The sequence below is a fragment of the Lissotriton helveticus genome, chromosome 7, assembly GCF_964261635.1.
Source record: "Lissotriton helveticus chromosome 7, aLisHel1.1, whole genome shotgun sequence".
In the NCBI taxonomy this organism is placed as follows: domain Eukaryota; kingdom Metazoa; phylum Chordata; class Amphibia; order Caudata; family Salamandridae; genus Lissotriton; species Lissotriton helveticus.
The window spans coordinates 126,404,121-126,428,524 of NC_136068.1; the positions used below are offsets into that span (position 1 = coordinate 126,404,121).

Consider the following 24,404-nt stretch of genomic DNA (forward strand, 5'->3'; position numbering starts at 1 on the left):
TATGTGGGGACAGAACTGTTTTGGTATTCCATCTGTTAACTGTGTCTCCAAGCTCTTGGAACTGGCAAAAAAGTGCAATGTTAGCCCTGTATAAAACAAAAACAAAAGTATTCCTCTCAATGCATGTCCCAAGGAGCAGGGGCACAGATTAGGTTATCCTTCTCTTAAGGTGCACACTTTGATCCTATAAATTTTTTTCATTGATGCAGGTTTAAAGGAGTGAGATGAATGTTACTAGCATGGACATGACTTTTATGCAAGACAGATCTGTCCTTTCACGCCTAACTCAGTTCTTCATTTAGTCAACAAGAAGCTGACTTCTGTCTTGGAAAGTGGCGAGTGGGGTAAGGAGGGATCAATGACACAAAATTCCTGGCACATTTTCATGCATTTCAGACCCCTAAAACGACTGCCCTCCTGTAGATAAACTTACATTTTTGTCCACTACTGTTCAGTACAGTAAGTACCACACACTTACTGTAAAGTCTACTTTAGCCACTTGTTTGCTTGCTGATTTATCACTATGCACCTCTCTTTGGTTGCTGCACACCAAGTTCTTTTGTAACTCTGCATCATTCGATTAGAGTTTTGTGCACTGGTTGGCTTACGAGCATCTCATGTTTCTGCAAACACAGTTCGGTGAAGTTTCTCTGTGTGCTGACAGGTTACCCCTATCTTTTTCCTCCTGACTGAGCACCGCTCTGATTCTGGTTTGTGATTTTCCAGGAGTCGTATTCTACAATTGGGTACATTAAGGTATTTTATTGTAAAGTCTGCTTCTACTGGCACACACAGCTCTGTCAACACTGTAACACTTATCTGGCGCAATCTTATACTGGTTGCTATAGATCAAGGTTTGTTTACATCCTGTGCATTCCGTTTCTGGTTGCACTGTATAAATAATTTTCATGAAGCTGTTCGTTTTCATCGCTTTTTAGGCAATTTCTAGATATTTAGGCTCATTAGGTTTCATATGGCATTGAATTGCACCATTCTCCTACTGCAGCATCAGTCAGAATTTGTTTGGAATCTGACCGCTGCCCTGATGAGGGAAATTCTGAAACACCCAGCGACCTGAATTAAAACCTGTAGGCAGTGGATATGCATTAATAACGTTTATTTTATTTTACATATAAGGTTGATCGATGAGATTACTCTAATACGATAGAACATCTACTTGGCATCTAGTGAGCTGTGCATCTTACAACACATTCCATACCTTGGTGTGGGCTTCTTGTGGAAGCAGTGCAGCAACAGACACAATGGTCATTACAAATTCACATTCTGTTGAGCTCCTATCTGAGAAGCCATATTTATTACATCACACTAGAACGCCCATTGAAAAGTCCAAACCAATGCTTCCTAGGACAGTGCATTTCTCCTTTAACAAGAGCAACAAAGGAATATTTAACGTTGTGTCCTAAAAAAGGTGTATTGGTCTACACAGTCCAAAGCATGAAAGGGAACTTAATTTAAATTAGGCTTTGTTTCTAACCTTCTAACTTCCATTTTTAGGTCTCGCACCTGCAACGCAGCGCGAAGCGCTGTCGCACTGCGAGACCTATAGTCGTCGACTAGGCTTTCAAGGGCTCTCAAGGGAGACAGGAGATGGGCACGCACAGGCTGCAGGCCGGACTGGAAAAGTGGACGCGCCGTGCGCATCTCCTGTCACCCTTGAGAGGCAAGGCACTTTCACTTTCCATGCCCAAGACGTGTCAGCGCACTGGCGCGCCCCACTCACCGGGCTGCTGGGCAATGAGACGCCGAAACACACCCCACCTCTCCACTTCACCCGGGCCCCCTCCTGGGATCCGGGACTTCTCTGGATTTCCACCGCTACCGCGGGGCTCTCCCTCCCTCATGGGAGCCCCGCATCAACGAGCAACACCGGCCTCTTCCGGCCGCGTCACAGGCCCCGCCCATGTCACGGGCAAGGATGCCTGACTTCCTGGTTTCGCCCCTGCCCGCAACGGTGATTTGTGCTTGTTTTAGCATAGTGTCCGCTATTCATGCTTCTAAAGCCGTCTTGTTTAACTATCCTATAATTTCCTTTCTTTACTGCAAATAATGAAAGCACTCTAAAAAGAAGCGACAGGTGTTTGATTTCGTACCGCTTTCCCACATTTCCCTCCCTCGTCTACTTGGGGCGAATTTCTAATTTATAGTGTGGGCGGGTAACCTTTTCTCCGAATGGGAGGTATTGGTTGGGGCGTGTGCTTTTTATGACGTCATGACGCGTGCGTGCCCCTGCCCCATCCATCATGGAGGCGCTCGTTTGCGTGAAGTAGGAGCAGCAGTAAAGGAGCATCTCCAAGGTCCAGGTGGCGGGGCAACGGGTGCTGGCCGCTCTCGCACGTTGCCGCACGGGGGGCAGCAGTCACCCCGCCCAAAAGCATAGCTGACCTCCTGATTCAGGGCAAGGGCAGCGACTCAGGGAGTGCTCCTGCTGTGTGACCTGCAGCTGTCGATGGTATGGGTCGATTACAGTTGCGCAGAGGTCACACTGTTTATGAAGCACTACTTCTTTATTTAAGATTCTGCATTTGCAAGCCCTGTTCTCTACTGTATCTAAATCGCGTACTGTTTGTGCTGCCCTTTTCTGTGTCTACTACGTGTGCTGTCCTGTCTCTGTAATGCAGCTAAGTGGTGCTCTGCTTGTGCTGTCTCTACTACTTTGCTGCTCCTTATTCTGTGCTTGTGCGACTTGGCGTATGTACTGTCTATAGTTTGTGGTACCATGTCTCTGTAATTGAGCTGAAGGGTGTGCTGCCTTATATTTTGTCCACTGCTTTGCAGCTCTGTGTTGTATTATGTGCTTGTGCAACCTGCTTCTGTACTGCCTGTTGCTTATCGTGCTGCTCTATAGTGTCCCCTACTGTTGTGCTGCTCTGTTAGTGGATATGTACAGCTCCTGTACTGTGTCTACCGTTTGTGGTGCACTACATTGTGCCCTAAGCATATAAAGCTTGGCCTCTGTATTGTGCCTATTGCTTGTGCAGCCCTGTCGCTGTAAGTACTGCTTGTACTGTGTCTACTACTTGTGCTGCGTTGTATGTATTGTGTCCTTGCTGGCCTAAGCATTGTCGACTGCATTTGCTGCCATTGTATTTTGTCCTCTGCTTGTGCATCCCCGTCTCTGTATTGCATCTAAAGTGTGTCTTGTGGATAGTAGTTTTGTTCCCTTTGTATTATCATGTGCTTGTGCACAGGGCCTGTCTTTAGAACGAGCGAGCCGGGCGCCCGTAGGGGCGCAAGGAGCTGTCTGTGCGCCGATCATACAGCAGTTACCATCTGAAATGGCTTCTGCAATTCAAGCCACACTGTTTAATCATGCTTGTACAGGCTTCAGACACCTCATTGAAATCCTCTCGCATCCCATCTCCTTAACAGTTACACCCTCTACCCCTCCTTGTCTACAGTTTAGCACTGTCAGGAAGAAGCTTAGTTGAGCGTAATTCACGTGAAAACTGGGGAGGAGTAGCGAAGTTTGTGTCATCAGCCAAGGCCTGCCTTGAATAAAATAGCCTCCGGCTCCCCTTCATGACAAAGTTTACTTCGTAAAAGCAGCCAGGAAGATAATGTTGGACGAGAGCGCAGACAGCTGAGGCAGAAGAGACAGGACAGCAGACAGCCGGGCAGGAGGGCCTCTGTTGGGGCTGCTGAACCTCTATACAACTAAATTCTAATGATTATTTTCTAAACGTGAAACATCTTAAACATTTTTGGTCTTTTTGCAAATACAAAAATACTGGGTTGATCGATTACCGGTATTTTATTAAGTGAGTGGATATGGCGTTGTGGCATCGGACCTAGGAAACCAGGTTAGAGTCCCAGTGTCATGTTAACTTTTTGTAATTCTGGGAAAATCACCCATGCTTAAATGAATCAATCCTTGTGTGATGTAAATGGTGCTCATGTAAAGCGTCCGAGTTTGCGCTGTATAAACATCATGGGGGAAAAAAGTTGTACGTTTCTCTTGGCTTTCTAGTACTTAAAGTTTTGTTTCTCCTCACCATAAATATAGGACTACAAATACCGGGATACAAAGAAAAAGCATGTTTGCTAAGTTAATGGAGATATTGGTTAACTCTTTGTATATCGTAAGTTAAGATAAAAAGCACAGGATTAATTTCGCTATTTTCAAAACCAACACATAATTAAAAAAATTGTCATTTACAATACCAATAGTTCAAACTTTCCTAATGCGAGACCTATTGCATTGCAAATGCTTGTTATTCTATCTTCGGGACACATTCTATCACCTGGACTTTCTGTACATTGCCTGTGGCCTTAGGAAACACAACATTATTATTAGGAAGATACAACCTAAGTTAGTAAAGAGCCAATACATTAACCATTGATCAAGTACTTTATTTACTTCTGGGGTTCCAATCTCAAAGCAAGACTTTGACCCAGGCAATCAAAAACACAGTGCACTGGAGCAAGCCTGATGCAACACCGCCTGCATTTACACACTATTTAACTATCCCATAAAATGGGATCCCGTCTTCTAAAATCACATCCTAGTCATTGAGGGAACTGCAGTGACTTCACATCAGTTCCTAAGGTGTTTTACCATCAAGTGACTGTGGGTGGTAGACGTAGATATAACTGTATGAAATAACTTGAGCTGACGAGAGATGCAGCAATCTACCAGAATATTTTGGTAAGAGGCAGCTGGCCCTTTGTCACGGCGACCTCACAAATGATCAACAATGTTGAACAAAGCACCTTAACGATGCCTACAGAGTTGTTTTCCTTATCACCGTTTCTAAAAATTACAACATATGAAAGGGAAGAGGGACATAAAAAGACAAAAGGGAATGCATTAGATTATTCTTACAATGAGAAAGCACTAAAGGGCATGACAGCTCGCTTTCCTAGAGACTATAAATCAAGGTCTGAAAACAAAAATTTGTTAAAGTTCACCCAGGAATTGAGGTTTTACTTGTTATAACCAATTATTTGATCAACAGTAACAAGGCAGAGGCATGTAAAATACTTTCGGTATAAATGAAGCCATAGCAACTGTCTTAATGAAACCACCAACTAACCCTCAATCCGACACTCACCTGATAGGCATGATCGGTCTGGACGTGGCACAAGCTGGTTGGAGCAGAAAGGCTCAAGGGTGTCATAAGTGGCAACTCGGGCTTAGTTGATGCAGGTAGGGTCCAGGCAGACTGCTCCAATATAGGAAACACTGGGGGGGTGGAGGTTGTAGGAGACACTGGTGTCAGGCTGGATAGGCCATCCGTCAAGGAATCCATGTTCACATCCACCTCTGTGTAGTAAAAGTCCTCCTCGCCATCACTATGATCCGGCTCAGCCCGACGGCTACAAGGAACAGAAATACACTTGTATATCTTGTATATGTGGAAGAAAAATAAGTTTGAAGCCCTTCGCTTCCAGCCATTGGTCCAAAAGATGGAGTGATGGGGCAAAGTGGGGTTTCATCTGAACTCATGTACAAAACAAAGGCGAGGGAAGGTAGAATGATTTGACGTTTTCCCTACATTATATGACCATTCCATCTGACATTTAGTGAAAAGACTAGCTTTTTGGCTACGATGTGCTACTCTAGCAAATCTCCTCTTCTATTTAAGTTACTTTCTACCCTTATTCAACCACTCACCACAGCTAGACTGTAAGAAGGTGATAATTCCACGAGGTTGCTTTTATTTCTGCAATAGTCTAGGACTAGGTCACTTACCCAAGATGGACAGCTCGGATGTGCTTCTGAATTCCAGATGAGGTACTGAGTACCTTCCCACAATTCTTCCACAAGCACTTAAACATCACCTTCACAGAGTTCTAAGAAAAACGTAAGATTGATCAGGTAACTAGGCCCCCTTATATTCATACTCCAAAATTAGCACACCCATGTTGATACCCAAGTAACTTAGACATGATTCTATTAATCTCTCTTGGCTCACCCCATTAGTGCATATATACATACGCGAAAAGAAATGATGAAAAAAAATTAAATCACAAACACTGCATGCTGATAAGCAACCCCCATTTAAATTGTGCAAGGAAATGGTACAGACGTTTGCTAGAGCAGACTATAAAAATAAAGTACACCTGTGTGCAAATCATACACTAAGATGCTCAGGCAAATTGTCAGAACGTAAACACTGAAATCACATGATACAATGAAAGTGTGCTGCACTGGGAGGGGGTGAATTGACATTGGTAAAAGAAAAAAACATGCCACTAATACAAAGACTGAGCTCTTATAATCCCTCACCAGAATCAGAAGACCAGATGTGTAAAAAGCAGAGTTTTACAAAACTCTCTGTCCAATAGGACAGATTTATGGGTGAGAAAGACGGCATGGCAATCGAAACAAACTAAAAATCCTCAATCTCTGGATACTACTGCTTGAGAAACCGAGAAGCCGTCCAAGACATATCAGGGTTTCTTGCCTCTCGCGTGCGACCCACAGATCAAGGCAAGGTCTCTTGCAAATTTACCTGACGGAATGGGATATTTTCTTTCCTTCAGCCTAAACTAATTTACTTTGAGTGTGGAAAAGTAGACTTCTCGCACATTCTAAGCTCAAAAACCAGCATTTGCTTTAGGTACATGAATAGAGATATCTGATAAAGAAATAAAACTACAGATTTCAGCCAGGAGCAGAATTTTCAATATCCCTTAAGCACCTAGCTCAAAGTTCCATATTTTGGGCAGAAGTAGCAAATATGCTACAGATCTATTTTCAAGTTCACGCGATGGGCCACAAGGCCATTTCTATCTGATGCTTAAGACGTTGAAGGACTTCCACAGGAAAACAGTCTGCCTTCGCTAAAGCAAAATTTCTCTTTTACCGCCAACTTAGAGAGGCACCTGTAAACGAGTGCACCACTTTATTAGTTGAAAATATTTTCCCCTTGATATATTTTTCAACTTTTCAAATCCTAGCTGGCTCCTTTTCACTGCTATATAAATCCCATGTCATGGTGGATAATTAAGACTTTGATAGAGAGCTAACCATTGGGACTTTGTTCACCATGACTTACCACAAAGAACCCACAGATTAACCAATCAATCTGTAAGAGAGAAGGGTTTTAAGTACTGCTTGTAGCTTAAAAGTTGACGAGCACAGGGCAGCCATTTTCCAAAACCAGGCGCAGTCTCTCAGGGAACGAAAGTCTGGAGGTTCCTTCCAAGTGTAAGTACTGTCTAGGCTGTGAATTTGCGTGCATAGGGAATACAACACACAACAGCATCCAGCCAATGAACTGCATGTTCCAGCAACCCATGAACTCCCAAGCAATATGGAGAAGTGGCGGGTGTCTTGGAAATCTGGGTATAACCTCTCAAGTGGCCCACGCCGCTAGACAATTACAACACAATATTGCTGCAGCCTGAACTTTGCCACGGGGATCAAAGAGTTCCTTTACAAAATACCAGCTGCTCCCAATAGTTCACTGATCTGTATCGAATTACTTCGAGAATTCGGAAAAACATTTCTAAAAGTTATCTTGCTTGGTTAAATGGGAACTTAGAACCATTTGAACATTTAAAATGAACTCTGTGGAGATTGCAGGGTTCACTTAAGTGTTATCCTGTGACAGTCTATTTCATGAGGAACTAGTTAAGACCTGCGACCAGGTGGAGGGGAGCGAGGGAGCGGCCTCTCTGCTACTCCGCTTCCAGTTCCACAGAGTGCGCAGTGCCTTATCAAAACTGCTGGGCGACGACTTGGCGGAACCGCCGGACGTCCCTGAGCTATCTTACCTAATAAAAACTGAGTCTCCTCGCAAACTAGTGACCAATTTATACAAAATTGCTATATCGCATAGAGAGCAACACTTCACTAAGGCTAGGTTGGCCTGGCAACGGGACCTACAGGTGACAATAGATGACGAAATGTGGCGACATGTGGCGCTATTGCTGTGGCAACACCAGGCGAATATCTTTAAACGGTAGGCACAGATTGGTGCACTTCAAATTTCTCAATAGGATATACTACACACCGGAGAGGCTCCACAGATACGGACTGCGCCAGTCATCCGATTGTGAGAGGTGCCACGTGCCTGAGGCAGATTTCCTACATCTAGCGTGGCAGTGCCCGAAGGTTTGGGAATACTGGGAACACATTTTCACCGAGATGAGTAAGATAGTCGAGACTGACCTTGCCCCGGACCCTGCGCTAGCGCTCTTGGGACACTCCAGGGGGTTACCAGTGGCGGTGCGCAGGTTGGTGGATATGGGGATGCTCATGGCCAAGCGAGTGGTGGCATTGTGCTGGATGAGAGGACCTGCGCCCACTCCCAAACGGTGGGCGCATGACATGCTTTATTGCTGCAACCAATCCGAATACTACAATGAGTTGCTTCCCCCAAGAGTCGCCCGAAGAATTTCTGGGGTCTGTATCAGTCGTATATTAGTAGCAGGGGTGCCGCTGGTGACCTGGTTGACTCCGAAGACGGCGGGGGGTGGCTGCAGGGCCCATATAGGTGCCTTTGATATAAGGAGGGGACTCAGGACTTGGCTCAGGGGACAGACATTGCACACTCACTGGTCGTGTCTGGCTGGTTATGTCTCTATTACAGTCCATGTCAATCAATGGCGGGCTAGGAAGGGGATGGGCAGGGTGGTGGGAGGGGGAGTGGCGTAGATGACTTGTTCCTTTAAGGATTGATGCAATTGCTCTTTCACTTATTCTGCCTATAACATCCCTCATCTTTCCTCTCCCATCTGTTAACCTCGTTCTGATAGGGGTCTGTCGCCGCCTGCCCAATCCTGGGTTGTTGGCTGAATGGCTGTGTCTAGTACTCTGGGGGGCTGGTGGATTGTAATGATAATTTGTGACACCTTGCTTTTACATTTGGTGGGGGGGGGGGGGGACCTATCGACTGTAGCGCTCAAGTATTTGAAAAATTCAATAAAACGTTTTTAAAAAAGTGTTATCCTGTGACAGAACAGGAAGTATTCTTAAGCTGGGACTATGTTGCTCATGCTAAGTGTGAATGTCAAAGTATAATATATTAGAATTCTAGCATGCAGGTTAACACGAATTGATATGCTAAGAAACAGCAGAGTATTAACATGGGTTACTTGCACTGCAATGAAACGGGTCAATTAGAAACTAGAACTCGTCTTTCCCAAAGTGCATAGCGACAAAGCTTGAGGTAGTTATTCTAGTCACACAGAGAAGTGCCAGTGAACATATATTTAAGCTAGTCAAGTTTTGTATTTTCTACTTTTAGGAATTACACGTTCCACGCCAAAGTACAAAGAGTTGTTTATAAAAAGATACTGGTAAGATATACAGGTACAGTTTCGTGCAGAACCTTCATATGTTACTAAACATATTGTTTGTCTGTAGATACCCACTACGTCCTGCAGACAACACTTTTACGAGTCAGAGAGGTGGAGTCCAGAGTATGTTTTCTCCTACCTCATTCGCACTGTCTACCACTGGCCCTCAGGTCCTTGTATATGTGGTTATTGGTGGAGGCGGTTGCATATGGAAGAGTTGATCAATCCCATTGGATCTCAAGAAAGAGGTTAGTGCATCCTGACACATCCAAGCTTAACCTTGGGAACTAATGTGTATTTACGAATGTCATTCTTTATCAACAAAATAGAATAATTAAATAATGAGTGAATTTAAAAAAAAATTGAATTCAAAACCATTCCACTCATCACAGCTTTTGAATATTCTCACTTACAGTGAAGACACAGCAAGCTATGTTAATTTACAGGGCAGGTCAGTAACATTTGAAAAAGAACTAACAGCTAGTCTTGTGAATCCTTCTGAATCAGTGTCTCCCAAACAGTGGGTACTGGATCACTAGTGGGTCGCGAGCAGATTTTTGGTGGGTCGGTAAAGTCCGAGCAATACATAAAGAAGTTCTGTGTTTATCTAGTCACATTTGCCTTCAATTGTCAGGCTAGGCCTATTGACAATGGCTGCTTAGTCTTTTAACATGGAAATGGTGCTTACTTTTTTTCCTAAGACTCCAAAGTGAGAGGACTTTTTAAAGTGAATAATGTGAAAATCTAAATGAACTGTATGCATTCAGCAGTTAGGAAAGCAAAAATTCACTTTTTCCAATTAAAAGAGTGATAGAAACCAAGATTTTAATCAAATCAAAACATTTAACTTGGTGTTGCAAAAATGATACTTATTCACAGAAACCAGATTTGCACGCATTATGATTTATGTGCTGGATTGTTTTATCAAAGACATGCTAAACCATTGTACCACTAAGCACGAAATCAGCCAGCTTCATTCTTTTTTTCACTGATAATAATAATAATAAGAAGAAAACTGGCAATCAACCAATGTAGGCACACGCGATTAAGCAATAGAGGGATGCTACTCACCGGTAACTTCTATTACAGGTAAGTAACTACCAGAGAAGGATGGCATTTACACTGCAAAGACATTAACTTCGCACCTTCTATTAATTTCCAGTGTTGTAAAACCAAAAACCATGCAACTTTTGTACCATACTCTTAAAATGTACAGATAGTACTGAACGAACTTTTGATTTTAAGTGCAGCCCAGCCTCAAAACAACTTGCACAGGTGTGCAGACAATGAAACTCAAAGGCCAAGTGGGTGAAACCAAAAGCACCCTGTAAGAGCTGGTGTCAGACGAGGTGACTGCAGTCTAGCAGAAATGCAGAAATACAGATATTGGACTGATTTATAAAACTGTGCTGATGCTTCTCATTTGGCAGGTGGGTTGATGGGTTCAAGCTTTCTTCAGGGATGCTCCAGCGCTGACGACGTTTCTATTCCGTCCCAAAACACGTGTGGCACACCCCACCTAACAAACACGCTGCATCACAGACCTAGACTCAATTTCCAAAGCCATTCTACTAATCCGACGAATACACAATAGAGGTCGGTAACATGACATGCAAACTCCAACCCTGTTTCCCAAGGAGCACTGGACTCGTGGTTGTGGTGCTGATCTCCATGTGCTGGTGATACTGTACAGAAAAACAGAATACTGCTCATTACAGAGAATGACCTTCACTTACCTTTCTCTTTCTGGGAATCGGGTCACCAAAGAGAAATTGGCCAGCATCGGAGTCCTCTATTCCATCATCGGACTGGGTGGATGACAAGCAGGTCTTGCTAACCTCGGTGGACAGTGGTGGCGAGGGTGTGGATGGAATGGACGGGTCACCCTGAAAGTCCCAGTTCCAGTCACCACTGTTGGTACTGCTGCTGCAACTCGATGAATTCAAATTAGCCTCCTTGGAAACTTTGCTGCATGGCTCTGAGGGGTAACAAGAACAAGGCATGACAATCACCAAGAGGTAGGGAGGCAGAAAAGTATCTTCTAGGACCATCCTGTGGGGAAAGAAGAGCAGAGGCTGCTGCACTGTGTACACCATGCAAGTTACTTTGTAAAAATAAATAACAGAAGACCCCAAAATCACATAACATAGAAAGAGATTGAGACCAAAAACCCAACACAAAAATGTAAAAAGTTAATTTAAAAAAAAAATGTGCGCTTTATTATTAGGGATTTTGTTTAAAGCAATTTTTAAACATTTTCCCTTTAGGGTAGGAGATATTTTAGCAGTTTTAATTTAGATATTTTTATGTATCTCAAGTATTCCATGTTTTACAGAGCCTGATACACATTTGAGGTGTTTTGCTTTCACATCTTCTGTTCAATGAATCTTCAGAGTAGTGCTTTAACCAATTTTACATTTTGGGGTTTTTGTATTAGATTTTTTTAATCCGGCTTTTAAGATTTAGGTCTTGGATGCATGTACAGATAGAGACACCATGTACAGAGAGCGACTCAACTTCAAAACACCGTTGACCTCAAGCAGCGTGGCCCCTGGGAACGAAGGGGAGTTCTGAAACTTCTTGAACTGTGCAGTTGGGACCATACCCGTTGAATTCACTCAAATTCTTACCTGTAGTGCAAGTGCCTGCCCCTTGGCCCAGAAGCAGGGGACTGGTGGACAGGCTGGTGAGAACAGCAGCAGCTATTACTTCATCGAGGTCAGCTTTTTCCGATGGCTTCCTGGGGGCATAAAGAGAGACAAAGTTTACTCACGTCATAAGCTGTAGTTCTTTAGATAAAGGAGTAGAGAGAAAATAAAACTTAACCTTTCAAAACTGTTGCATCTTTATTGGAAAAACAATTTTTGACATTCAAGTAGTAGGACTATCATTAGTATTTAGATCTGAGATATGAAAGATCCTTTGGCATTGAAGGGCTGTAGGTACAGGAGGCAGGCTTCATATCCTACCAGCATGTGTTGTTGGCACCAGCCTTGTGCACCACAAAAGGGCTTCTGGTGATGTACTGCATTGCCCTAAAGACCACAATGTCTCATACTGGATATGTTGTAGATCTGTTGCCAAGTTGTAGCCACATGCTGGCCAAACACCGCTTCACCCCTGAAGTGTATGCCTAGCACTATTTCCATGTGAAGTGCAAAACAATGTACTCCTAAGCATCCCTTGCACCGGAGGATGGCGCTGAAATCCAGTGGCAGCAAGGTTTACGGTTACATCAACTGCCACTGAGAAGGTATTTTCTACCTCTCTCAAATTGGCCTTGGCATCTTCTCTTTTGTCCTACAGAGGGAGGTCTAGGTTGGGGCTGATCTCCACACAACTGCTGGCTGTAATTGCAAAGGATAACAAGGGAATTTTGCATCCTTGATGGGTGTAGCTGCCGTAGTACTGATTCTCTACCCACAAGTTTCCATTTTTTATATCTTGACGCTCCAGGAAAGCAGTAGACAGATAGGACAGTTTCAATGTGTGGTGCATGGCGGCCTCTGCAATGACCATCCAGCCGTGGTTTGCCCTATGAGAAAGGCAGATAGGTAAACGGAGGGGGCTTTTATTTCTCTAAACGTAAAAAACAAACTGTACTAGCAATGTAGCTGGGGTTTGCATCAGCTGCTTACTTTTCTCCCACGTGCCGTCATGGGAATAACCTTGATCGGAAACAAGGTTATTTTGTAGAGTTAAAGTCAAAGGGTCTTGTAAATAATACAGGACCAAGCTGTTTACTGTAACCCTTTGACCTGAACCTATATCATTACTGGCTAGGTCCCAGTCCATTCTGTATGGCTCATCGTTTACAATGGTTCACAATTAACCAAAGAATCAGGGAGAAAATCATATATATATTTAAGTAGATGTGGCAATCCCAATCCATACGGTCTCTCCCATAACTCCCACCTCCCATCCAAAGCTCCATAACCGATAGGGAAAGCTATGTGACCCAAACGTGAAGGATGCAGGTGGTAGGAACAGGCAATGGCTGTACAGATGGGCTGGACGGACATTAAGGCCCATAACTTGTGGCAGTACACACTTTATAGATCACAAGAACCAGAGATGGTTGTCCACACCAAGCGTGATGACGAAATATTTCATTTAAGGCACCCCATAAAATTACACAATGTAAGAAGGCGATTACTAAGAACTGTGTGAGATTAATATTACTGAGAACTCGCCCACAGGACTAAACGGGACAAATGAGCAAGCCTAAAATATAGGTCTGTGATGTGACTAGGAAGAAAAAAAAAATCCATAAACGTTTAATTCTATTTGGAAAGGAATGAACTCCTACCCATGTTTTCGTCTATAAAGCAGGGTGCAAAGGATCTAACAGAGGAACAAGGCATGTCAGTGAGGAGAGAACAGTCAGCATATCAATACATTTAAGAAAATGAATGGCCTCAAGACAAGGTTGTATGTGACAGTGTAAGAGAGTGCAATGAAGTGAAAGGATGGACACCCATAGAAGATTACTAGAGAAGGCAAATTCAATTATATAAGCAAGACACTTTTACTGAGAGCAAGTTGTCAGTCAAACTATTTGATCATTTGGTGGTGGGGATATGCTAGATTTCACCATAGAACCTCAATCCAATCCTCTGTGGATCAAGAGAAGAGCCCCATCCAAGCAGTGTTATAGGGACTCCACCTAAGTTACCATCTTGAAAAAAGAAATGTTCTGCGCCACTACCTCATTCCCATTTCGAGCAGTGACCATGGTGTCTTTTTAGGTCGAGGACAGTAGGCTGCGCTTACGCAGTTCGGTCCGAATATTTAATGTTTCTTAGAATGGGGCTTCAACCCGCCCCTCTTCTCCATTGGCTGGCCTCGTAAATGCTGGCCAGCCATTGGAGGAAAGGGGAGTCACTCCCTTTAAGCCCCGTCTTTTTCCGATTCGGGGGCGTCTTTTTTCGCTTCTTTCTTGTTTTCTTTCTCTCCTCTTCCTAATGGCTGGAATTTTACCTTCCAGCCAATGGGAAGAGGAGAGAAAGAAAACCACGCCCCTGAATCAGAAAATGACCGTGCTTTCTCCGAGGCATTTCTGCCTCGTCTCGGAGAAACATGGTGGTTAAAGTTTTGATGAGGATAGCCTGCAAACTTGAATCTGCCATCGTAAAAAGGTGCCCCCTTTGACTTCCTGAGCCCATGGTACTCGGGGGCCCTGAAGCATGCAGCCCTTTTATAAAAGAGAAAAAAGTTTTAAAGCCTGAGAGATCACTTTCCACGTCCATTTGACGCGCTGCCTGTCAGGCAATTTGTCTATTAATGCCTTACTTTATTTACAGTGAAAAAAAACATCTTTTCTCCCTCCTGGCTGAGGGGGAGGGAGAGGCGTGTGGGGAGGGCTGGTGCCATGGACTCTGCCTCTTCACAATCCAAAGTGTTCTCGTGACCCTCCCCTGCAGCCCCCCTCCCCCTTGTGACGAGACCCGCGCGCAGGGGCCGGTGGCGCGAGCCACCTGCGGTAAACCCCTGGCGCGGGCTCCGGGCCGCCTGCGACAATTTCTGGAGCGGGGGCCTCTGGGCAGCCTCACGGGGGGCCCGGCACCCGCCACCAGGCCCGTTAGAATCAGGGAATCCTACAGAGCCGGGCAGGGCGTGCGGCAGATGCTCGGGGAAGCAGAGTTTCCTATGAAGAAAAGGACAGAACCTGAAGGGAATGCATTGAGTAAAGACAGCTGGAAAGCTGAGCGGCGCAAGGTCCTGCTGGCGGCCGCGGATGAAATGTCATTTTATTTTGATGGAAAAAGGTCTGAAGCCGGTAAGTTTGCTCTGTTCCCCGCCTGCACTTGTTTTGTTTCGGTGACCAGGGCCGCCCTGCGGAGCGAATTACACGTAGGCTCTTTCTGCAGCTGCTCGGCTCCGCTCGCCTCCCCCCCCCTTCCCTCTGTCCGCAGCCCTCCTCCGTCCTGCTCTCGCCTCCCCCCTTCCCTCTGTCCGTAGCCCTCCCCCGTGCCGCTCTCGCCTCCCCCCCTTCCCTCTGCCCGCAGCCCTCCTCCATCCTCAGCACAAACATCTCAGAAGGCGCCGAGGGCCTTCAAGGCAGGCCCTGCTGCCTTCCCAGAGCCCCCGTACCTGCCGGGCTCGGTACCAGTCCCCACTCTGCCAGGGCCCTCTCACCAGGCTCAGCTTGGGCCTTTTGTTGAATGCCGAATCAAACTCCCTCCTAATTGAAGTTGGAGCTGAAAGCGAGCTAATGTTCAAAGAAGGTGACCGCCAGACGCACAAAAAAAAACAACAATTTTTTTTGTGCTCGGTGAAGGGGCAGAGCTCATGAAAGAACGAGTGGGAGGGGGCTTTGGGAGGGTTTAGAGGAGACTTTTGTAGTCCACAAAAAGTCATCCACACGGGCACTTTCCCCATACTCCTACAAAGAACAAAGGCACGTAAGTAAGCTCATTCACAAAAAATGGGGAACAAAGACCACAAACAGCACTTTGAAATCGTGGCCCAAAATAATTATTTTGGAACATGTCCTTCAGTTCGCAAAAAAAAAAAAAAAAGAAAAGGCAAATGGAACGGTCTGGTCCCCTAGGGAAGCCAAAAATTCAGGGCGGAGACTTCGGGGTGCCCGCGCCCCTGGAACACATGCACCCCAAGGTGCTCTGAAGCCCGCCAGGGAGGCTGCCGTGCTGAGCTCGTGTGCTCGGCCCCCGGCTGAAGCTCTGGAGGTATCGAGTAGCACTAACCCCCTTTATGTAATAAGAGTATTTTGTCTAATCCCAAATTGCAGGCGAATTCTCTTAATGCCTGAGTCCATAAAACCCAGGATTAAGGAATAAGGGAAGGCAGAAGAGGGGGAGAGGAGAGCTGAGTCAGGAGCAGGCGAGAGGGAGACAGCCGAAAAGAAAAGTTTAGTCTGGAGGGAGCAGCGGGGACCGGCGCAGTGAGGGGCTGCGGGGGAGGCAGTATAGGAGCAGGACAGCGATGGCTGAAGGGGGCAACAGGGACAGAAGTGGATCAGAACCAGAGAGAGATGCAGGACCAGGGGAGGCGACGCAGTACCAGGAGAAGGGATGCTGCAGGACCAGGAGAGGCGATGCGGAAATGTGACTGCAGGGACAGGAAAAGTGCTCAGGACCACGAGAGATGCAGCGGGGACATGAACGCGCCAGTGACTGGAGTGCAGCAGGAAAGGCACCCTGTGGATGAGAAACTTGTTCTAGGGAATGGGCCACGTGAACATTCCTGCAGGAACGTGGGCACTGCGGGGACAAGGAAAGTGCTAGCCCACCAAGAGAGATGCTGCAGGAACAGAAGTTGAGATGTTCACAGGACTGAAATAGTAGAGACACTGCGGGGACAAGAACAGTGCTGCATAAGTGAGACAAGTTACATGGATGTGTGTGTGTGTGTGTGGCTCTGTCTGTGTGTGTGTGTGTGTGTGTATGGCTCTGTGTGTGTGTGTCTGTGTATGGCTCTGTCTGTGTGTATGTGGCTCTGTCTGTGTGTGTGTGTGTGTGTGTGTGTGTGGCTCTGTGTGTGTGTGTGTGTGTGTGTGTGTGTGTGAGTGTGAGTGTGAGTGTGTGTGTGTGGCTCTGTCTGTGTGTGTGGCTCTGTCTGTGTGTGTGGCTCTGTCTGTGTGTGTGGCTCTGTCTGTGTGTGTGGCTCTATCTGTGTGGCTCTGTGTGTGTGTGTGGCTCTGTGTGTGTGTGGCGCTCTGTCTGTGTGTGTGTGGCGCTCTGTGTGTGTGGCGCTCTGTCTGTGTGTGTGTGGCTCTGTGTGTGTGTGTGGCTCTGTGTGTGTGTGTGGCTCTGTGTGTGTGTGTGGCTCTGTGTGTGTGTGTGGCTCTGTGTGTGTGTGTGGCTCTGTGTGTGTGTGTGGCTCTGTGTGTGTGTGTGGCTCTGTGTGTGTGTGTGGCTCTGTGTGTGTGTGTGGCTCTGTGTGTGTGTGTGGCTCTGTGTGTGTGTGTGGCTCTGTGTGTGTGTGTGGCTCTGTGTGCGTGTGTGGCTCTGTGTGTGTGTGTGGCTCTGTGTGTGTGGCTCTGTGTGTGTGTGGCTGTGTGTGTGTGTGGCTGTGTGTGTGTGTGGCTCTGTGTGCGTGTGTGGCTCTGTGTGTGGCTCTGTGTGTGGCTGTGTGTGTGTGTGGCTCGGTCTGTGTGTGTGGCTCTGTCTGTGTGTGTGTGTGGCTCTGTGTGTGTGTGTGGCTCTGTGTGTGTGTGTGGCTCTGTGTGTGTGTGTGGCTCTGTGTGTGTGTGTGGCTCTGTGTGTGTGTGTGGCTCTGTGTGTGTGTGGCTCTGTGTGTGTGTGTGGCTCTGTGTGTGTGTGTGGCTCTGTGTGTGTGTGTGGCTCTGTGTGTGTGTGGCTCTGTGTGCGTGTGTGGCTCTGTGTGCGTGTGTGGCTCTGTGTGTGTGGCTCTGTGTGTGTGTGTGGCTCTGTGTGCGTGTGTGGCTCTGTGTGCGTGTGTGGCTCTGTGTGTGTGGCTCTGTGTGTGGCTGTGTGTGTGTGTGGCTCGGTCTGTGTGTGTGGCTCTGTCTGTGTGTGTGTGTGGCTCTGTGTGTGTGTGTGGCTCTATCTGTCTTTGTGTGTGTGTGTGGCTCTGTCTGTGTGTGTGTGGTTCTGTCTTTGTGTGTGTGTGGCTCTGTGTGTGGCTCTGTCTGTGTGTGTGGCTCTGTCTGTGTGTGTGGCTCTGTGTGTGTGGCTCTGTCTGTGTGTGTGGCTCTGTCTGTGTGTGTGGCTCTGTCTGTGTGTGTGGCTCTGTCTGTGTGTGTGGCTCTGTCTGTGTGTGTGGGTCTGTGTGTGTGTGGCTCTGTCTGTGTGTGTGTGGCTCTGTCTGTGTGTGTGTGGCTCTGTGTGTGGCTCTGTCTGTGTGTGTGTGTGTGGCTCTGTGTGTGTGTGGCTCTGTGTGTGTGTGTGTGTGTGTGGCTCTGTGTGTGTGTGGCTCTGTGTGTGTGTGGCTCTGTGTGTGTGTGGCTCTGTCTGTGTGTGTGTGGCTCTGTCTGTGTGTGTGTGGCTCTGTCTGTGTGTGTGTGGCTCTGTCTGTGTGTGTGTGGCTCTGTCTGTGTGTGGCTCTGTCTGTGTGTGTGTGGCTCTGTCTGTGTGTGTGTGGCTCTGTCTGTGTGTGTGTGGCTCTGTCTGTGTGTGTGTGTGGCTCTGTCTGTGTGTGTGTGTGGCTCTGTCTGTGTGTGTGTGGCTCTGTCTGTGTGTACTCAACATTACTCACTCATAATTAGTCACTCTATACTACTCACTCTTTACTACTGAAACTAAAAATACACTTTGTATAAGTAAGGGTGTGGCTGTGCATGTAAATGTGTGTGGCTCTAGGACTCTTTGCTACTCACTCTTTCACTCTTTAATACTCACTTTCACTTTTTATTACTCGCTCTCTAATACTCTCTTTACTAATCACTCTCTCCTACTCACTATCAACTACTCACTCTACTACTTACTCTGTGTGTGGGTGCAAATGCAATAGGTCTCGCATTTGCGAGCGATTAAGCTATTGGCATTGTAAATGACAATGCCATTTATTTATGATATTAAAAAAGGCCTAACATTACAATTGCCAGAGTGCAGTGGGTCATGCAGTGTAATGCGCTGCAATACATCTGCAAGAAATTGTTGATCGCCAGGATCTACCTCCACATTTTCCTCCATAAATTTCCTAATGGTCTTATTGAGGGAGCGCCGTTCTCGGTGTTAATGGTGGCAGGCGCGCAGACATCAGTGTTGGCCGCGAGAGGGGACTTCAGAGACCAGCTTACCTCGCTGCATCTTCTGCCAGGAGGAGGCCAGGTAGCGCTATTTGGACCTGCTGCCCTCTAAGGGCAGAATCACTCCAGCAGCGTGGTACGCGCACGGGTGTGCCCGGGGCAGGGAGGGCCCATCCGCGCCCATCCACGGCTGTGCTGGGCTAGGGCTCCCCTCATGGCCCAGAAAACGTTCATCGCCTATCTGGCTGCCAGCTGAAGAAATATTGGTAAGCGAAAAGCTATTGATAATTCAGTGAGTGGTATTCCCAACGTGCCGCAGGAGCAGCAGCCTCAAACTGGCACGAATACAAACATTAATGTCATAGAAGCTGTGGATAACCGTCTCTCCGCCGAATAAAAAGACGGCCAACAGGCGCTCAGTGCGAGCCCAACCAAAAGAACACGCTCCAGGAGAGTAATAAACCTTGGAGTGGGGGCGAGTCCTCTATAATTAATGATAAAACACATGACAAGGCGGGGGTTAGGGGCAATGTAAATATATCTGTCAATGGAGGGTATCCTGGACAGATAGAAAGTGCCCTCGCAAAACTGATGGCCCCAATGACATCCGCGTTGCAGAGTATTGATCAATCATTAAAAGAACTGCTGGGGCAGGAGAATCAAAAGCACAAGACGCCCGGTTTGCCCGCGGAGATGGGGCCTCAATTTCGCCCCCCCCAGACTGCTTTTCCCGCGGGGAGAAAAAATGACGAGGAAGGCTGTAAGCAGGGCAACATCCCGGATGTTTCGTCACAGGCTTCAGTGGATGGTCTTTCTCAACATCATAGTAACCCTTCTCTGCTGGTCATGGTTAACACTGTTCCAATTGACATGGATGGTAAACTACATACCCTGCACTTCCCCTCGGAATGTAGCCCACAGGTTGTAGTTTTTAATAAAGTACCTCCTTTGAGCCCATGCCAAACTGAAATGACCCCGCACCTGAAGAACAAGTCAAGCCATTGGTTTAGCTCTGCACTTAGAAATACTGAAGAAAATACCCTAGCTAGAGCAATTAAAGGAGTGCGCAGAGTTCATTGGGTAGGGAAAAGCCCCAAGATGAAAAGTGGCGATTGGGTTGGAACAAATCTCTCGGACCCAAAACTGGTGGAGTTTTTTTTACACAAACTTGGTGGTTTGCAGGAACTGCCGCAAAGAATGTATCTGGTCCCTGTAGTAGCTGGTAAGTTATAATTAATTAATTATTTTCTTAGAGTTTTATTTTTTATTTTATTTATTTTTAAGGTTTTGTAGAGCGCGTAGTAACCCTAGAGCATCCCAGCGCTAGAACCTGAACTCAGGGGGGTTAGCGGCAGGGGGGGTTAAGGGTTAAGGGAAAAGAAGGGTCTTCAGTGCTTTCCTGAACTGGAGGAGATTGGTTTCGGTTCTCAGGCTCCGGGGGAGGTTGTTCCAGTGTTTGGCCGTGTGGACTGAGAAGCGGCGTCCTCCGGACCGGGCTTTTTTGACTCTGGGGACAGTGATGAAGTTCTCTCCGCTTGAGCGGAGGGCCCTACTCATTTTGTAAGGGATGATGAATTCCTTGAGGAGGGGCGGGCCTTTGTTATGGAGAGTCTTATGGGCCAGACAAAGGGCTTTGAAAGCAACCCTTTCTCTGACTGGGAGCCAAAGGAGGAGCTTCAAGGCTGGTTTTGCCGAGGATCTGGCGGGGGTGTCGGTGAGTAGGCGGGCCGCAGCATTTTGAATTTTCTGCAGGGTATTGAGTGTAGATTATGGGGCACCCAGGTAAATGGCGTTACTGTAGTCAAGCCTTGCCAGGATAAGGCCCTGAATCAGTAGTTTTTTGGAGGTAGCGGGGAGCAGGGGGAAGACCTTTCTGCAGGCCCTAAGAAGTCCGAAGCAGATGCCTGCCGTCTTTTTTGCCTGAGTTGTAAAGCTCAGGTCCTTATCGAGCCATATGCCCAGGCTCTTGACCTCCTCCTTGGGGGCAGGGGGGTCACCTAGGCAGTCGGGCCAGATGTGGGGCGGCAGGGCGGGCCCTTTGTGTCCGAGCAGCAGAATCTCGGTCTTGGCCCCATTTAATTTCAGTGCTGAGGAGTTCATCCAGCTGTGGATTTCAGTGAGACAGCTGTGGAGGTCAGAGGGAGATTGGTGCGGATGTGAGAGGGTAACCACCAGCTGGGTGTCGTCGGCGTAGCTGATGATCGAGACGCCGAACGGGCTGACCAGTTTCTCCAGCGGGGACATATACACGTTAAACAACGTGGGGCTCAGGGATGAGCCCTGCGGTACTCCACAGCGGAGGGGGATTGCGGGGGAATGGCTGTCGTTCTCCCAGACTTGAAAGGAGCGATCCTCCAGAAAAGAATTTAGCCACTTCAAGGCCGTGCCCCTTACTCCGATATCTCCCAGTCGTTGGATTAGGGTGTGGTGGCTCACAGTGTCGAAGGCCGCACTGAGGTCCAGGAGGATCACTGCTTTAGTAGTTTTAGTAGGTTATGTATTCTGTGTGTGTCATGGCATTCCAACAGGATCTCGGCTTTCAGATTGAATCAGTTGTATTGGCATTATGATTTTAACTTACAACATTGCTGGATGTATTCTGTGGCTTGTCCATCAAAAACGAATTATTTAAATCCTAATTGGTGTCCCTATGCTGTTACTACACCAATAATTATTACTTACCAGCTACTACAGTCCCATTACCCTAATACAAGCAAAGGTGGATTGACACGGTTACTCAACTAAAAACTCACAAATCAATAGCATCTGTTCAGTGCCCACTAAAAAGCACTTTGCTGCTCTCGAAGATGTCAACTGACTAGTTGGGTCTGTTGTCATAGATATGAGTGCTTCCCCTATGGAAAATGACTAAGAAAGAAATCCTAAGCTATACTGTTATTTGTGAGAGACTCTTCTCGCCTTACTCCAGGGGACTCATTGCGGAGACACTCCCCAGCCTACATGCCCTGAAGAGAGAAGATTAGTCCCAGAGACTGATAGTGAGCGAATTTGGACTAATCTCGTAATCATTCCAGTCGAAATTGCTCTCACTTGCTCAGCAGACTCAGGATAAAATGTACCTGATAATGTTACGCTTTCTTTAGATGTTATGGATTTATAGAGCGCGACAGCTGCACCAGCGAAGAGGCGTCCCGGCGCTAGAAGGTAGAGAGATGCCCACACACACAAGAGCAACAGGAAGGCCTACAGAAGGGGAAAAGCGCCCCCGCTGTCTCAAAAGGGAGGGAGCAACTGGTATATATCCTGCCTCTTCTGGAATATTGTGGGACTGAGTAGTAAACTGAATATTAGCAACTGGGTGCCTTTAATATCAGACGATATAACAACAATAGGCTTGACTCTAATCAGTAAGGCTGAGTCCACTAAACCAAACCAACAAACATAAGTGCCAATACTGATGACTGTTTCAAATCCTTCACTAAAGGTATACAAAGACCACCAAACGGTACAACCGTTGGCTTATTAATTGCCTTTATTTCAATATCAAAACAAATTAAATTGATATATACATCTCAGATCAGGAAAAAAAAATTGAAAACCAATATCACAATAACAACAATTCACATTACATCACATTCCTACAAACAATCCCTCAATTTCACTCAAATTGACACATTCATTCTGCATTCATTCAGCCCTCATATCCACTACAAGTCCTACATGCCATGTGGTTTGGAACAGCGCTGGCGGGTCTCGCTCCTTTTTGCAACAACAGCAATTCCAATACTAAAGGTCCGCAAGGAGCCGTGACCATCACCAGGGCGGTCTGACGTTGGGGGCGGACCACCTCCAATATATCCAGCGCTAACCTCCACTCTTCCGAAAAGAGGCACGTCAGACCAAACTTCAATTCAGCTTGTACTTTATTCAGCAGAAAACACAGGCTGCTCTTTTCTCTCGAGAACTGGACGCAATCCAATGAATAATTTGTTTGATCAATCGATGCGGTCGGCGGCAGTCAGTCCCGCGGTTCCAAAGCCATCCTGTCCGATTGTGATTTCCGAAAATCACAATCGGACAGGATGCTTGGGAATCGCGGGACTGACTGCCGCCGGCACCGATCGATCAAACAAATTATTCATTAGATTGCGTCCAGTTCTCGAGAGAAAAGAGCAGCCTGTGTTTTCTGCTGAATAAAGTACAAGCTGAATTGAAGTTTGGTCTGACGTGCCTCTTTTCGGAAGAGTGGAGGTTAGCGCTGGATATATTGGAGGTGGTCCGCCCCCAACGTCAGACCGCCCTGGTGATGGTCACGGCTCCTTGCGGACCTTTAGTATTGGAATTGCTGTTGTTGCAAAAAGGAGCGAGACCCGCCAGCGCTGTTCCAAACCACATGGCATGATGTTTGCAGCCGGGAATTTTGGAAAAACACCGCTGGTAAGGGAAAGTGAAGGACACCGGTCGTTCACGTTTGACTTCAAGAGAGCCAGGTAACGGCATGAATTGAACTGAGAAATAACAGCCTGAATGAATTACGAGCTTAGATATTGCACCGTGAACAGACTCTGCACTTTTCACTGTCACTGTTGAAACACCCATGAAGAAATGCAAAGGGAGGAACAGTCACTTTTTTTGCGGAACTGGGCAGGACGCTGGCAGATTGGGTGGAGTACGATTGGATTATAGGTGGAGACTGTAATGCGGTGCTAGATCTCACGCTCGACAGATCTCATCCCCCTTTACATGCAACTGAGAGTAGAAGGCAGGCGGAAGCGCTGGCACGTTGGGCTGAGGGATGGGACCTAGTTGACACGTGGCGGGCACTTCATGCATCACACAGGGAATACACATTCTACTCCCCACCGCACAACCTCCACACCAGGATAGATCGCATTTTTTGCTCCAAGACACTTGCACCGTCGATTGTAAAGGTGGGACATATGGGGAAGACATTATCGGATCACAACCCGGTGGAATTATCCCTGAAATGGGGAAGAACACCCACCCCCATACCAACGTGGCATTTGTCCCCAAGCCTCTTGGAAAACTTGGTTTTTAAGTCCACCCTATCAGACGCTACCACGCACTACTTCACGGAAAACACGGGTACGGCAAGCACCAGGCAGGTCGAGTGGGACGCTTTCAAGGCGACCATTCGCGGGGTGGCCATGGGCACCAAAGTGGGCATTAAACACCAGGTACTGAGAAGGCTACGAGAGGTGGAGGACAGTTTAGCGGCGCTGGAATCCGAGGCTGCAGGCACGGGCGGCGCCCTCACGCAACTACAGGAGGCTAACATACAGTATGCAGAACTTCTGGAAGAGTTGAGGGTTCTAGACTATAGAGAATACACCGCGCGACAACACACACAGGCGGACAGAGCGGGTGCGCTTTTGGCGCGCCTGACCAGAGATGCGCCGGTAACCACCCCCATCATAGAGATACAGGATCCCTCCGGGGCCTTAGTACAGGGGCAGCGGGAAATCAACACGACGTTCCG

The 24,404-nt window shown here is 47.0% G+C and overlaps 1 protein-coding gene across 2 annotated transcripts in view; it reads right to left on the bottom strand.

Moving 5' to 3' along the window:
* SLC2A4RG (SLC2A4 regulator) overlaps positions 1 to 24,404 on the bottom strand; it is a 351,419-nt gene that overhangs the window by 173,898 nt on the left and 153,117 nt on the right. For both annotated transcript variants that reach the window (XM_078651682.1, XM_078651681.1), the window contains exons 3-6: positions 11,901 to 12,010; positions 11,007 to 11,248; positions 5,714 to 5,814; positions 5,073 to 5,337 (exon numbers count right to left, since the gene is read on the bottom strand). In XM_078651682.1, coding sequence (XP_078507808.1) covers positions 5,073 to 5,337; positions 5,714 to 5,814; positions 11,007 to 11,248; positions 11,901 to 12,010 — 718 coding nt within the window. The remainder of the gene's footprint in view (positions 1 to 5,072; positions 5,338 to 5,713; positions 5,815 to 11,006; positions 11,249 to 11,900; positions 12,011 to 24,404) is intronic.